The sequence below is a fragment of the Pholis gunnellus genome (assembly GCF_910591455.1).
Source record: "Pholis gunnellus genome assembly, chromosome: 8".
In the NCBI taxonomy this organism is placed as follows: Eukaryota; Metazoa; Chordata; class Actinopteri; order Perciformes; family Pholidae; genus Pholis; species Pholis gunnellus.
In genome coordinates this window covers 4637290-4653204 of record NC_136534.1, presented here as the reverse complement: position 1 = coordinate 4653204, position 15915 = coordinate 4637290, and the positions used below count along the sequence as shown (strand labels likewise).

The following is a 15915-nucleotide window of genomic DNA, read 5'->3' as shown; positions in this document are numbered from 1 at the left end:
GATGCAGACGAAGGCCTAAAATCTCCCAAATCATATCACAACACGTCAGCAGTCCTTTAAAAAAAAAAAATTGGCTTTGATAAAGTGAAGTATGCCTGAGAAATCAAGGCCGGTGTACAGGTCAGCTGAGGTCAGCCAACGTCAATTCTGATTTTGGAAGCAAAAGATATAGCAGTCTTATTGTACTTTTATATACTATATAACTATATATTTTACTTCTTTTATCACTAACAATGTTCAATCTATCTAATACAGCAGTTTGGCATCATTTTGAGAGCCTAGGCCATATGAAAACCTGTAAAACATGGCTCATTTTCGTCAGAATATCAGTTTTACGGGATGCAATTGAACCTAACACAGCCTGTGATTGGCCGATTTGCGCATTTCTTACAGATCTGAATCCGGAAGAGTGTGGGCAGTGTAGTCATACGTTCTTTGAGTTGTTTGACAGAATTTTAAGCCAATAAAATAATCGAAAACCGTGATCCGCCCCCATGGGTCAAACCCATTGGCCAAAACTGAAATTATTACTCATTCGTCATAGAAGCTCGTAGAGACTCAGTTGTTTCGAAGGACGAAGGACAGAGAGCTGCTGCAAATGGAGGAAAAGGATTAATTTTGTTTGGGGGCGATTTTCTTCCAGAAAAACATCTAAAAGGTATGAAGCATTTCAATATTCATGATCATGGGCTGTGTGATGATCTGCGGGAGAATAATTGTAACTTTGTAATGGTTCGAAGTAGAAGAATTTGGAAGCTATGGTTCGATTCAGTGTGTTGTGCTAGTGCTCTTGGATATGCAGTGTGTGTGAAAGTGCCGTAGATCGCGGCTGGGATCGGCAACGGTGAACATTGCTCGCCTTCTCCTGGCGAAAAATAGGTGAAATTGTGGTAGTACTTGTAGTATCTTGAAGTACTTTGTCTATATATATATATGTTTTTGAGTGATTCAAATAGGTTACATGGTCCATTTTATCAGAATTTCTTCGTCATGTAGGTTTTTGAAATATTTTAAAATATCATTTCATTCATTCTCAGAAGTGATTTGTACTACATGTGTACACTCTGTCGCCCCCCTCTAGCCCCCTCCTAAGGTGTTCCGTTTTTTTGGCAGTGATTGGACAAAGACTGAAGGGAAAACCTGCGCTGTTGGTTCAGGACGGTCCAGGAGGCCAATAATTACACCACACAGGCTAATAATCCATCATACAATTCTGATCTCTTGTGAACCGTCATTGTTTGTGAGCAGATAGATCCGAGACGCTGAGGGAAAGTCTCCGTTTCTGTCGCCGGCCGGCCGGCCGGTTGCCTGGTTACTGCTCACTGATGTGTGTAAGCCCTGTATAGTAATTACTCAGGTATCATGGCAGCGCTGCTGGAAAGAGACGAGACGCTGCTCTCCCTCCCGCCAGCCCTCGCCCTATAACCAAGATAAGAAGGGCTGACTGATTTGATTTTAACCCATTCTTTAAAAAAGAAAAGGAGGTTCAAAGATGATGACTGACCTGTGAAAGTAAAATCTGAAACTGTTAAGAGGAAAAACATACACTTAAAATGCATGCACCCTCTGGCCTGTTAACGGCTTTAGATAAAAAAAGTATGTGATGTTGTGTCAATAAGCGAAATCTGTGTGTGTCTGCCTGTAGCTCCTGCTTGGAACACTGAACATTATACAACCTTACAACCTAGCTATCATTATTCTTGTCATCCCATCTCTTAAATAGCCTGCTTGCTCTATTCTGAGAAATGCACTGGATGGTGACAGGGAGGAACGTGCTCGGATGTACAATCAGCCGGTGAGTCGGGTTGATCAGAAAACACCTCTCTCTCTCTCTCCCCGGATAATTTCTCCTCTCTGACTGCTTCATTTGCTCACTCTACTTCACTCCTCCCACCTCTGAGCCTTTCTATCACAGGTCCGAGGCATTATATTATTATTAGAGAGGCGCACACACACACACACACACACACACACACACACACACACACACACACACACACACACACACACACACACACACACACACACACACACACACACACACACACACACACACACACACACACACACACACACACACACTTCTGTGCTCACCAGAGCAGCTCCTCATCTCGTCTCCTTATTCAGGTGTGGGGGACAGAGTATAAGTCAAACAGGGAACATCGCCCTGGGGGTCGGCGTGCAAACTTATTGCCATAAAAGGTCATGTGAGGGAGATGGCGTGATGGAGGCGGGGATGGACAAGAGGTGCCACGCTCCCTGTCAGCGCGAGAAGGCCTCACTTTCCTGTCAATCTCCTCGGCCGAGCTTTTAAATCGACGAGACTAAAATCCTAAAACACTGCTGCAAGCAGCTCCTGGAGTCTGGACATTAAAACCCAAACCAAGCAGCTGTGAGGTTAAAGGGTTGTAGGGTATTTTTAAACCTGAACCCTATGGTCCCATGTTTTTGTGTCCAAGTGGCTAATGGGAACAACATTTTCTAAAATTGGTGCAGTCTAGAGGGAGAACGAAACGGGCTGTGATGTCATTCAGATTTCAGAATGAGATTTCTCCTAACGAGACACACAATAACAAACGAACTGGATCCATGGGGTTCTTTCCATAATATTATCAGACATGTATAATAATCCGTTAGTGGCAAAAACAGGCACTTTTAGTAGACGTACATTGACAGAGTCGCCTCGAGCGATTACATTACAGCCTGTTTAGCGGCTGCTGTCTGCAGTGTTCTCCTTCAATAGTGGACCAATTACAAAACATGTTGTCCCCCATTAGTCAGTCTGACACAAAAACACAGGAACATAGGGGGTTGAAAAGGTTGAAAATAACAACGTTACCCTTTAAGTTTGTCCTGAGGTAGACATTAAAGGTTAAGATTAAAAAAACACAACCACAAGTAACACAACTGGTCTGTTAAAGTTGACATGTCGTGTCCTGAAGGTGGGGCTGGAAGAAATGTGCTTAATAAATGACCTGCCTTTTACATCTATAACAGGTTAATAGATGTATTTCAACATCTATACCATGTCTCGTGTACAAGTTGATACTTTGGCTTAACAGTGGCTCTGGGGGTAAAGGTCAGCGGGTCACTGAAAACATCAGAGTTCATCCTCTTTTAATGGACAGTTAATGCCACCAGGAAATTCAGTGAAAAGCTTTGGAAAGTTTTGGATGGATGAGACATTCTGAGCTCTGCTGCTAGTCGGGCATGAACAGATTTGCAAAGTGTTTGACAAACTCTTCACTATGTCACCTGGAATATTTAGCCACTATCTGTATTTGTATGTTTTGTACAGTGACACAATTTTTATTTTATTTTTTTAACAAAAAAGTGATGTGGGAGACCACCCAGTGTCATCAAAAGCTCCAAAACGTGTGGTGAGGAAATATGACCCTAAATACATTACATTTTGATTCATTATGGCATCACAAGATGAGTGAGGGGGAGCAGAATTTATATTTTTGTCATTAGCTGACAGTGGCATAACATATTTAGGCTACAGCCCACTTTATTTGTTCCTCCTTTTTATAAGTTATCAGAACAATCAGAGGTGGGCCTTAAAAACCCTGCAATGGTGCACACGTACTCATCAGACCTGAGGTTCTCACAGTGGAGCCTGTAGACTTCACTTCATAAGGCCTTTGGGGAATCTGCAGCAAAATGAGGATCTGCTTAATGTTGGTTGTTTCTAATTAATACATAAGAAATAGGAATCACTCATCTCTCTGACTTACACTTCAACAGTCACTACTACAACAAGCATAAGAGTGAGAAAAGTCTGTCCAGATGCAGTTCTCTCAGATGAAGTCAGTGTTCTAAACCTGCATTGAGGCAGAGTGAGGCTGAAACCACTCAATCTATCTCTGACCAAAGGGAAGGCTTAATTAAACACAACAAGGTTATCCAGACAGCTGCCAATGGAGAAAAAATAAAAAATAAAAATAACTCACAGCGAACAACTTTTCCACCGACAGTGGAGTTTATCATCCGGCTGCGCGGACCGCACATTCAATCAAACGTGCAGACAATCAATATGACCCAGTTTCTGCCTCAGCACAGTGAGCTACAGTGTGACTTTATGGAGCGTTTTACAGTCTGCTGGACGGTTAGAACAATCGTCCCCCTCTGGAGCTTTTTTTAAGCAGTGCAAGAACATACTAATGTTTTCTCTATGAATGACCTGATCCTGAGTGTAATCCCACATATTCACTATGTCCTCGCTATTTCTCCGTTTGTACTGTTGTTTTGAGCTTTCTCTCCGGAGGCATGAGGTGCATATGTGTGTGTTTACTGTCTGAATAGAAGTCACGAGAAAAAGGGGGAGGGAACAATAATGATGATGAGTAGAATACACACACATAATGCACATGAAATCTCTCTCCCCCTCCCTCCGTGTCTCTCTTACTCCTTCTCTCTCAACCTGTATGGATCTAGTCTGGACTCTGACTCCATCTAGTGAGCAAACATTTCCATCAACTCAACCTTGTTGAAGATATCTACAGGCACAGAGCAAGAGTGCACCTCCATGTTACCCTTCAATATATACAGTGTTACATGTGTTTGGACTTAAATATATACGGTGTTACACGTGTGTGGCCTTAAATATATACGGTGTTACACGTGTGTGGCCTTAAATATATACGTTGTTACACGTGTGTGGCCTTAAATATATACGGTGTTACACGTGTGTGGCCTTAAATATATACGGTGTTACACGTGTGTGGCCTTAAATATATACGGTGTTACACGTGTGTGGCCTTAAATATATACGGTGTTACACGTGTGTGGCCTTAAATATATACGGTGTTACACGTGTGTGGCCTTAAATATATACGGTGTTACATGCATGTGGCCTTAAATATAAACCTCACACGACTAAAACAGTCTCATCCCATCTGCAGCTGGCTTCATCAACAAGGCTCGGAGACCTCCACTGACACAGACTCTGCTCCCTGCTCCTGATTCTAGATAATTCTATCACAGCTCCAATTAATTTCAACCTGAGCAGAGGTCTAATCAGAATAACTAACAACGCCTGTATGGATATTCAGGACCTCCTAACTATATTCTTAATGTGGTTCCAACACTGAACAGTAGATGTAAGAATGTTGTGGTAATGAAACTATTAGGACAGAATGAGACTAGCTCTTCTTTGTTTTGACAGAAGACATGTTCATATGTCAGGTGTAAAAGATGCTAGATCAGGCCTACTTGTGTCACTTCATGGAACAGAGCCTTTTAACTCATTGTGTTTCACATGTTGAAGTTAATTCACTTTCAAATTCAATGAAGTCAAAATTGTCTACAGTTTGAGCATGTCACAATCAAGTTTTTTTAAATTTTTTATAATTTAATGTTCCTATTTTACAACATTATATGGCTGCACTCTACACACACCCTGAATACAATTATCTTACATAGTGTCCTTTTGTTTTACTGTTACTGTTATTCTCAACCACTGGTGGGCCTCAGAGCGCCATCTAGAGGTCCAACAGACATACTGCCAAATTGTTAGATTAAATTAAAAAGAATAACTGGGTAATTTACAAACGAGTTATCTTTATACACAAATGTGCTCAAGAATTCCCATAAATGAGAAAACATCAACTTAAAATGCGTTATTTTAATGGACAGTGCGTTTCAATATCACCACGCCAATCATTTCCCCCTTTTTTGTCATGTGTTTTTTTTTTTTCTTCTTCATTTATTTGGAGGGTGGAGAACCCCTGGTTTATAATATCTGTAGAGAGGACAGATTCAGTGTGGAACAGTAGTCGTGGAGCCTTGGACATAAATTGAGTCCCCGGACATTTTGTCCCCTGTCTTTGACTGTGGACAATATGTTTGCCCTTTTGAGCTGTTACCATTTCTCTCTCTAACGGACTGATTCAGCTTCGCTGTCACAAGGACCGACACAGGACATTTTTTCCTGCCCAAAGCAATAACCCTCTACAACACTCCAGTTTCTGTCTCAACCATACTCTACTCTTATTGCCCCTTCGATAACCTTACACATGATTACATGAGCATGTATTGCAAAATTAGCACATATTTATACTCAGTCGGCCTCATTGCATTAAAAAAAACTAAACCGCAACAAATTTGCACACTATAACTAGTATGTTATGTTTATATTTTAGTTGTAATAGTTTGGTATATCTATAGTGTATTCTAGTATATTCTGTATATTATGCACTAGGCATTCTTCCAGTGTAGATATGTTTAAGTATTTACTGTTGTGTAATGCCTAGATAAGCTGCTGCTGTAACAAAATAATTTCCCCATTAGGGATCAATAAATTCCATCCGTCCATTACAACTTGTATGCTCCAGTAGTTGTAATGCAGCACACTACAGGATTTAGTACGAAGTAACTAGAGCACAGTGAGTTACAATTAACAAGAAATGAGAAGTAGGTCATTACTTATATAACCAACAGTGATCAAATATAAAAAAAATCCTTGAACATTATTTTGACAAATAGACTAGTCCCTGCTTCTTTGGCTGTGCTTTTGGTGTTCTGATACGAGACAAGCCGAGCCTCGCTTTATAACGAGTCACACCAAAACAATCAGGTCCTGTCTGGGGTCACGCACTTAAGGGGTGTCTCTGTGTGAGAGTGAGAGTGTGTGTGTGTGTGTGTGTGTGTCTGTGTGTGTGTGTGTGTGTGTGTGTGAATTTACCTCTACAGCCACCGTCCACAGTATGAGCTGCGTGTCCGAGTCGTGGAAGTAAGCCTTGACTTGTGGAGACATGCCTATCAGCGAGCAGTTGGTCATGACAGCGATCACGCTCATGGCCTCGAAGGCGAGCTGGACACAGACAGAGAGACGGCAGCAGTCAGCGGCTTAGTTCCGCAAATGCAAAACCCATTTTATTTTTTTTGCCAGCTGGGCCACAGTGCCGAGTACATGATATCTTGTTCTTAATCAACTTGGCACTGTTTGGAATAGAAACAATATTTTATCCCGGGGGGTTGGAGGGGGGTGGGGGGGGGGCACGGACTGTCTCACGGACAGTGTTTCAAATAAAGAACATCAGGTTATGTGTTTTCAGTTCCTAAAAATAATATCAACTGCCTCCTTTTGTGTCGAGAAAAATCGGATAAATGCTTAAAAGCTGCGCAAGTGATCTGACGTTCATGAACGAGCCGGCGGTCCGTGCGTCTCACCTGCCAGACTCCTATGTTCGCTGCCGGGTCCGAGAAGGGTCGTTTGAACACACGACACATCTTGAAGGCGTCGGAGTAAACCTCCGTTATGTTGTTCAACACCACCAGGACGGCAGCCAGAGGGTAGACGCAGGAGAACAGACTGACGTAGCCAAACAGCAGGAAGAGCTCCAGGTAGTCGTCGAAGGTTCCCTAGAAGGGAGGGAGGCACAGACGGACATATTGACCAACACGTACACACATTAATGGACTCGGAGGGACGCGTGAGAAAAAAAGGCTTTCGTAGTCCACTTGCACCTACCAAGTAGGTGCTCATGTCGGCCTCCAGCCGGACTTGATCGGCCAGAGGAAGCTCTTTGTCCTCCAGGGTTTTTCTCTTCTGGACTTTGCGGATCATCTTCTTGTTGCGTCTCCTCTGGAGCCAGTAGGGCAGGAAGGCCTCCATGAACTGATTCAAGATCTGACTGGTGATCAACAACGTGGCAAGACTCTGGATACAGATGGAAACATGAAAACCAGGTGGGGTGAGGAGAGGCAGGGATATGTAAGGGAAGGTGGATGGAATAGGAAAGTAAATAAAAGTGGGGAAACGGGGAGAAAAAAAAGCTGCAAAGAAAGTGAAGTTAGGAATGAAAGAGGGAAGGAGTGGAGAAAGGGAAGATAAATTGAAGGTGAGAAGCCAAAAAATGTTGGAGGAAAGAAAAGAAAAAAAGGCAAGAGGGAAGAAAGAACACAGGTAGGAAAGATGTAAGAAGGGAAATATTAAAGGAACCAAGGAAGGAAGAGAGGAAACAGAAGTACATTTAGACAAAAACAAAACACGGGCACAAAGAAGGAAGATAATAATACAAAAAGAGGAAGAAACCTTAAAGGAATAAAGGAAGGACTGGAGGAAGGTACGCCTACCTGTCTGAGCAGCAACATGTCGTGCATGACAAAGGCGATGTAGAACAGCGAGGCGAAACAGTTGAAGAAGTTGAACTGCGGGGAAAAGAGGCGAGACGGTGTTAGCTGACGGATGAAATTGGCGATGTCATGTGTTAAAAATGTGATTATTAATACTCACTACTAATACTTTAAGGACCAAGTGATTCTGATATGAAGACTCCAGCCTGTGGTTTTCTAAAGACACAGAGGGGGGAAACACAAATGTTAGCATGCCAGTGACACCAATAAAGTGCAGAAATCATCAGCTCTTTCTATTTCATCCACAGCACATTTCCTTGCTCGTCCTACGGTTGCCCGCCAACCAAAAGGAAACCGGAAATTATCAAAATGTTTCCTTCTTAATGTGTTCCGATAATATTGTTTGTGTCCAATAACTGAAATATAGGAGAACTTTTTCTGCCGTCTCCAAGCCCAAGCGCAGAAAACTCTTTTTCTCAGTTCTCCCTGTGTCTGTTACCGTCCTAACATTTACAACCAAACTCACTAAACTACCCCGAGAGACAACCAGACAGGTATATGTCAATCCAGCCCATTCTGTGCATCCTCACCCCTACCTGAATTGTACCATCCTTAAATTAGATTTTCTAAACACTTTAAACTGTCCCTTTAGTGTCACAGATGTGTAGGGGCGAGTAGATGTAGAGGTCGTGTGATAGAAATAAATACTTTTGTAAAGTTTGACTTAAAGGGGCAATGTGAAGGATTAAGTAGCTTCTAGCGGTGAGGTTGTAGTTTGCAACCATCGGAAACTTCTCCCGTGAGCCAAGCGTGTACGGTTTCGGACGCGAAAATGTATATCTTATATCTATTTGTTAACTTTACTTGCATTAAGTTGTATTTACCTAATTTTGTGAAGTTATCCCTATTTAATAAATAGCACGTTAAATAAACTCTTTCTGCGTGTGGATTTTGTGCATTCAAAACAATCAGGACTACTCACCCCACTCAGTGAGGAACTCAGCAGCATATCTGTAGATGAGGTTCATAATCTCTATGACCACAGCATAGATAATACTGGGGATGAAACACAGTATTCCTGTCCAGAACGTGGGCTCCGCGGCGTGGACCGACAGCACCCAGCCCTCCATCAGGAAGTAGATCATCATGATGTAGAGGGACAAGTAGAGGCAGAGCAGGACGAAGGGCAGGGACACGAGGTAGATGCGCAGCTGCCTCTTGGTGTTGGGGTAGAGCGGCTCCTCGCGGCCCGTCACAGGGTTGAACCCGAGGACGCCATGGAAGCCGGGCCGAGGTTCCTCGAAGGCTTTCTTCCTGCTCAGCGTGCCCCAGCGGTAGGCTAGCGAGGCGCTTCCACGCTTCCAGAACTGGTTGGGGGGGGGGAAGTTTGGGCTCTTCGGTTACTCAGCTTTCACTGGAATGTTATTCAATCAAACTACAATGTATCATGCTCCTTTCATTCATTTTTTTTGAGGATTTCTTTAAAAGTCCCTGAGATTGTTAATTCCCCCTTCAAGTGACTTGTAAGCAGACGCAATCACTGTCCGTACCTCCAGGATAACGGTGCACCAGACCAAGTTGAACGCAGCAAAGATGACATATTTGTCGTAGTCCTCCCAGTCAAACAGGTAGTAAGGCACCCCGATGAGAGCCATGGGCACCAGGGCGAAGGTGAAGTACTCCAGAAAGCCGAAGTAGAGGGCCTGACCCTCGCCGTAGTAGTGTCGGATGTCATCTGGGGTTAGAGAATGGAGAAGAAAGTAGCGGGCAAGTCATTTAAAAATATGACAGGAAAAATAAACTGAAGAGAAATAAAAAGAGGGAAAAACATCCGTAAAGGTTGAGAACAACTCTGAGCTCGAAGGCAAAAGGGGCTTCATGTAGTAGTCGTGTAGAGTAACAGTCTCTCGTCTACTTACCGAGAGGCTGAAAGGACAGCTTCACCTTTTGGTACCAAGAAAACGACAGCCTCTTCAGTTCCTCCTTTTCGTGGAGAGGAAAGACTTGGATCAGGATCCCCTTGGACAGCAGTCTGCGAACTAGGATGCAAATGAGAAAACAGTCGGCTACTTTCTGTGTTGTCATTTTTTTCGTTCAATTTTGCTGCAACCGACTGACTTCAGTGCCGTCATTAGGCCTGTCTCAATAATTATGTTATAGACTTATCGTACGCTATCAGGTCACAACCTCGATCATTTTTACGTTATCGACTTATCGTACAATACCTATATGGTTACGACCTCCATAGTTTTTATGTTAGCTAAATAAGAGTTGGACTTATAGGTAGAATGTTGTTAATTGGCTTTGATTGGCTCGTTTGGTACAAGATACCAACTTTAACTTTTTGTTCTACTTTCTCAGTGTGCAGCTGGTTCTGGTTGATAAATATTAAAGTACCGTTCACCGCTGTTCAGCGGAGTAGTCTGCCAGCAGGGGGGAGGGAGGTGGAGCAACGTGGGGTGCGCTAGCTAGCTAATGCTAAGTCTTACTTTAAATTGGTAATCAGCACAGCCATGTACAGAGCGCACTTCATCGTAAAGATGCACTAGAAATGACAGCAGAAGACACATGTTATGTCAGTGGTCAAAGGTTGTAAGGACATTACTACAATATCTGTCTCAATGAATGTTGAATTGCTTGCTAGACGCTTGCTCGAGTTGGCACGAATTGCTTACGTTAAAGTAAAACAAAGAAATGAGCCCCACAGGTTTCATTATATTCACAAATAGTGGTAAAATGATTTGACTGACATAAATAGGACAATAAAGCAAACAGTCCAGAAAAAAAGTCAGTAGTTAATGTGCATTTGTGTTCATTAACCAATGATCCATGTGGCCGCGGCTTCAATTCAACCTTCTCCTTTGTGTTAACAAAGGTCTTAACCATCGAGAAACTGGATTGGCAGAATGTTGCCTGTTGACTCTCTATATTCTTGTGTCAAATGCTTAATATTTATTGAAGTCCTTATTTATTGTTTTTCGTTGTGTGCCTTTATTTCATTCATCTTTTTATTACTTAGGATATAACAAAAAAAGTTATATTCCAATACGCAAGTTTGAATATTCTTAAGAAGTAAAAGTTAAAGGGTGAACTTGCATTATTATGCTATCACATCAGTGGCATAAAATTGTATTATGACAATAATATTGTTTATTGCTATTTAAAATTACAAGAATTTATCGTAACGGGTTTAGCCAGCATCATAATATCAGCTTTAGCAATGCAAGTCATGATGAATGAAAATATTATGTGTTTAGGTTGTTGGGTTAATTTTTATTTGCTCAAAGTTTGAATTCTTTGGAGGATGTTTCACTGACTTTTGAGTGACATGAAAACAGCCTCGCTGCATTTTTATCCCTGACTTTTGTTTGTCAGAACTCACTTTTCCAGCCACATAAACATGCAGCTTCATTTTCTAAAACAAGGACAGGCAAACAATAGCTGTGAACCAGCCGATTGTGCACAATGCACTGTCTATACCAATCATTTCCATTGTCTAATACAGAGCGACTAAATACGAGTACATGAAAGCTCTATCGAGCCATCTGCCATTTCTTGAGTGCATCATTTGTCGAGAATGATTACATTCTGCTTTAACACCATTTGTCAAATAAAAGGCGCTGAATAGAGGCACCCTATCTCCACTGAAAGTTCATTGCTTCCTTATCTCGCTTTGGGATATTTCACTGCATTTGCATATTTATTGTTTCCATACTGCAGTCGCAGGGAGAGCGAAAGAGACAAAGACAGAGAGAGAGAGAGAGAGAGAGAGAGAGAGAGAGTGTGAGGTAGGGAGGCAGCAGTGGAGAGACAGGCAGTGTTCAGTCTGCTCTAAAAGGAGAGGAGGAGGCAAAGTAGTGCTGCCTTCTTTTCTTGCAATTTCAACATTTCAGTACTACTAAGAAACTCTACGTTATAATGGAGGAAAGATGGAGATGGGCCACGATAGCTGCTGAGATAATAAAATCTGAAGCAAAACAAAAGAAAAAAACATCACCTGCCAAAGGAAGAAGGAAAATATAATAATAATAATAATAAATAATAAGTATAATTCACTATTCAGTGGTTATTGTTTGTTAATGGTTACCATTAGGGCTGTGTCCAATATGTATTATTTGTTTTTGGTTGGATGTTTGAAATACGGTTCTGTGGTTAACACAAGCTGAGGAGATTTGAACGTTTTGTTCTACGATAGAAAATGCGTCAGTAAATACCATGCTAACATGCTAACAAGTGGCTAAATGAGACGACTGCACGCCACCACACCGACTAATCCGCCTTTAGCTTGGTAGTGGTGACTTGAAGTCATGTGACCGTGGTGTAGGTTGTTAGCTTTTTACTTCTGCCGATAGCATTCACGCTTAAAAAAAATAAATCATAAAAGGGGTGTTCATTTGTTAAGACAAAAGGTGCAAAGGGTGGACGTATCATAAATGTTTGCTGGTCACAAAGATTATATTTTATATTATTATATATTTTGTCTAGGGAACCAATGAGATGCTAAATTGCAGGGTTGGCCTACACAAACGCTATACATTTAGAGTGAAGGTACTGGTATCATATGAAACTAGAGGACCAAAGGCATCCATTGCTCCCACGTCATGATAGATTGTCAGGAGGAATAAATAACGCTCAGAAATTAGGCACATTTTTGGCGAGGGAAAACTGGCATTGCCACTTTTCAAAGGGGTCCCTTTGGATTCTGTTGATACCCTTGAGTCTCCCCTTTATAGACTTTATGATAACATCATGCAGTTTGGGGCAAATCTGTGCAATTTTTTCATGCAGTACAAACAGGTTATTTTTGCCTATTCCAAAAGTGGTTTCTGCATGCTGGTGACCCTAAACTTTCTTGTATTGCATAAATTGGTGTTCATATTTGTATCCATGTGTGATGTTAGTCCTCATAGTAGCTATTTCACTTCGTGAGACTATTGTTTTGGAAACTTGACATCACTGTTTAAAATGACCTGTGAAATTGCCTCATGAAATTGTAAAACCACAAACTAAAGGCACAGGGCATTCAGAAGATGTATGGCTTTCCTAGGTATAATGACAATAACGGGGTTTAGCAGCATCTTCCAGAACAGAAGTGCTCGCCATCCAATCCCTGAAAGAATTATGCAATTCTTGCAGAAATCTCCAAATGTCAAAAGTTTAACTTCTAGATAACAAATCACAGCATGGCTTTTTTCATGGTGTTCCTCAGGGTCTTGGTGTCTTAATGTGGTATTTTGGAGGGATATTTGATCATCTTTATCAATTCTATTATTGGTAAAAAAAATACTTTTTACACTTTCACAATTTATTTTGATTAATTCATGTTGGGGGAAATATCAAGAAGTTAACAGATTGTTAAAATGGATATTAAAATGGACAATTTACTTTCTGTCAGTCGACTAACCGACTAGAGGTGGGCAATAAGGATGAAATCTCATATCATGGTATGTGGAGCTCATTTAAACTGCATGTCTGCCTTTGTCTCATCCAATCAGCCTATTTTGAGAGAGAGGTGGATAGACACTCACTGATGGATTTCCCGGGGTAGAGCTTGACCTGGCTGTGTCCCGGTACATGAGTCTCGTCTTTGGCCCGTAATGTGTCCAGCTCGTGTTTGATGATGTACTGACACTCGGCCATGCTGAGGAAGGAGTCTCCGTCCCCTGGGGAGACACGGCAGATCATATCAGACACAAAGAGCAAACACGGAGACAGACACCGCGACATTCACAGCGGAAGGCATGTTTAAACAGCTCAGAGGCTTTCATGGTGAGGCCATTGATTTCAAACTGCGACCAGAGTGTGTCAATCACACTACATTTCACTTTCCAGCTCTTTTGATTATGGAGCTGACACTAAGAATTAACTGCATTATTGATTTCTCTGCAGGTTATTTACGGTTTATCACTTCATCGGAGTCAGTTCATAATGTTTTAAAACAGAGAAAACCAGTAAATGGTCACGTAGGAGATGCTGAAACTGCACTGCTGCAGCTACAAACGATGCTAAGAGTGGTAACTGTGAAAACAGTGAAAAAGCTGTAGGACAGCTCAACAATGTGTTGAAACTCTATAAATCTCCGTAAAGCTGAAGGGAGCTGCAGGTGATAATTCTCTGTAGCTGCGACCCAATCTGCATTGTCACATTATTGTTGTCTGGTCCCCAGCCCTAAAAACGTCTCAAAGGTCTGTCACTGAGTGAGTTAGTGATAAAGTTACACTATTGGTCTGTCAAGTTGGAGTTTCCCAATTGATCGTTGCCCTTTCAAAATAAATAGAAACTGTGGTAACATCTTTGCCGCCGTGATTCACTCATCCGATCCACTTCCTCATTACGTGTGCGGTTGTTGCTGCTGCACGACACGTTCATTACTCCAACGACCCAGAAAGCATCTTTTGAGAAATTTAGGGGGAGCTCTGAAATGTCGCAATGTTTGGTGCCACTTCTTTTTTTTTATAAATTTGTATTTTCCTGTAAATATGTTTCAAACTTGATGTCTCAATCCTAGTTTTTCACTATGGTAAATGATAAATTCATCCACTGATGTCAGGGGCTACCATGCAAGGTGCCACTTGCATGGTAGCCCACCGTAGTCAATTTGGGGTTAAGTGTCTTGCCCAAGGACACATTGACATGGCCTAGCGGAGCCAGGGATCGAACCGCTGATCCTTCGATTGAAAGACGACCCTGCTCCACCACACAGCCACAGTCTCCACAGCTGCTTTAAGGAATAAACTCCTGACCGCGGTCTGGGAGCTGAAGCAGGAAAGTTGCTACGTTTTCGGTAAGACCAACATTTGAGAATGTGGGCACGTTCACAATTGTCATGGGACTCAACCTAGCTCTGGTGTGTTTAACACAGTAGCGAATGTTCAAAAGGTCAGTATTAGGGCATAAATAATCCTTGAGCACCCCCTTGTGGACAAATACAATAGCCTGTAGAGAGGTTTAAAACATTACTGTTCTTATTTCCTGCCTGTTGAAAAAGTAATTTGCTCTGTGTACAATCCGTACAGATGGATATTGTATATCCAGAAATTTCGCATTACTAATGCAGTGTCCGTTTGTGGCGTGGATGTCCAACTACATGTTACACTCAGTACGCAGAGCCCTGAAGCCCCGCTGCTGCACAGAGCACTGGTCCTTGTTTATTCAAAGTTTATTAAAATTGAATGTGTCGGACATCCACATTGCCTCAACGTCGACATGGCACGACCTTGGGTCCCCAGCAATGCACCCGCCAGGTGTGAAGTAGATCGGATGAGCTGTTCTCGAGATATACGAAGGACACACACACACAAACACATATACATATATGTACAGACAGAGATTCCTTGCTTTATAGTTAGATAGACACTACAGCTGACTATCCCTGAAACTATTTGGCTACGATTTGGCAGTCAAGCCATCTTGACTGCCAAATCAAGATGGCTTAAGCCATTGATGATGCCACAAGACTAGATGCCACAAACTAGTCTTGTGGCATCGTCATTTGATTGTTTTATAAAAATAGAAATTACAGCTGCTTTAAGAAGGACTTTATTCCAGAGCAGAAACACTCACAAGACAAACAACAACAGCCTCCTCCTGGACTTTACCTTTAAAGTCTTTGAAGTTGTGTTTGTTGGCGCAGGTGAAGCCTCTCATGGATCCATCGTGGAACTCCTTGAAGAGGCCCACATCCTCAGCGCCGGAGAGCAGCCTCTGCCATGTGGCCCCCACCAGGAAGATGTTGGGGTTTTCCTTCTCCTGAGCATTGACCCCAGGGCCCAGCTGCTCCACCAGCAGCTCAGTGCCTGGGACAAATGGCAGAGTTATCAGCACTGACTGTGATGG

At 42.2% G+C, this 15915-nt stretch overlaps 1 protein-coding gene across 3 annotated transcripts in view; it reads right to left on the bottom strand.

Annotated features, from left to right (window-relative positions):
- Positions 1–15915, bottom strand: part of ano10a (anoctamin 10a) — a 33404-nt gene that overhangs the window by 15226 nt on the left and 2263 nt on the right. For all 3 annotated transcript variants that reach the window (XM_079164589.1, XM_079164588.1, XM_079164590.1), the window contains exons 3-12: positions 15678–15875; positions 13608–13742; positions 9999–10118; positions 9630–9814; positions 9062–9446; positions 8240–8295; positions 8080–8154; positions 7475–7663; positions 7174–7365; positions 6686–6814 (exon numbers count right to left, since the gene is read on the bottom strand). In XM_079164589.1, coding sequence (XP_079020715.1) covers positions 6686–6814; positions 7174–7365; positions 7475–7663; positions 8080–8154; positions 8240–8295; positions 9062–9446; positions 9630–9814; positions 9999–10118; positions 13608–13742; positions 15678–15875 — 1664 coding nt within the window. The remainder of the gene's footprint in view (positions 1–6685; positions 6815–7173; positions 7366–7474; positions 7664–8079; positions 8155–8239; positions 8296–9061; positions 9447–9629; positions 9815–9998; positions 10119–13607; positions 13743–15677; positions 15876–15915) is intronic.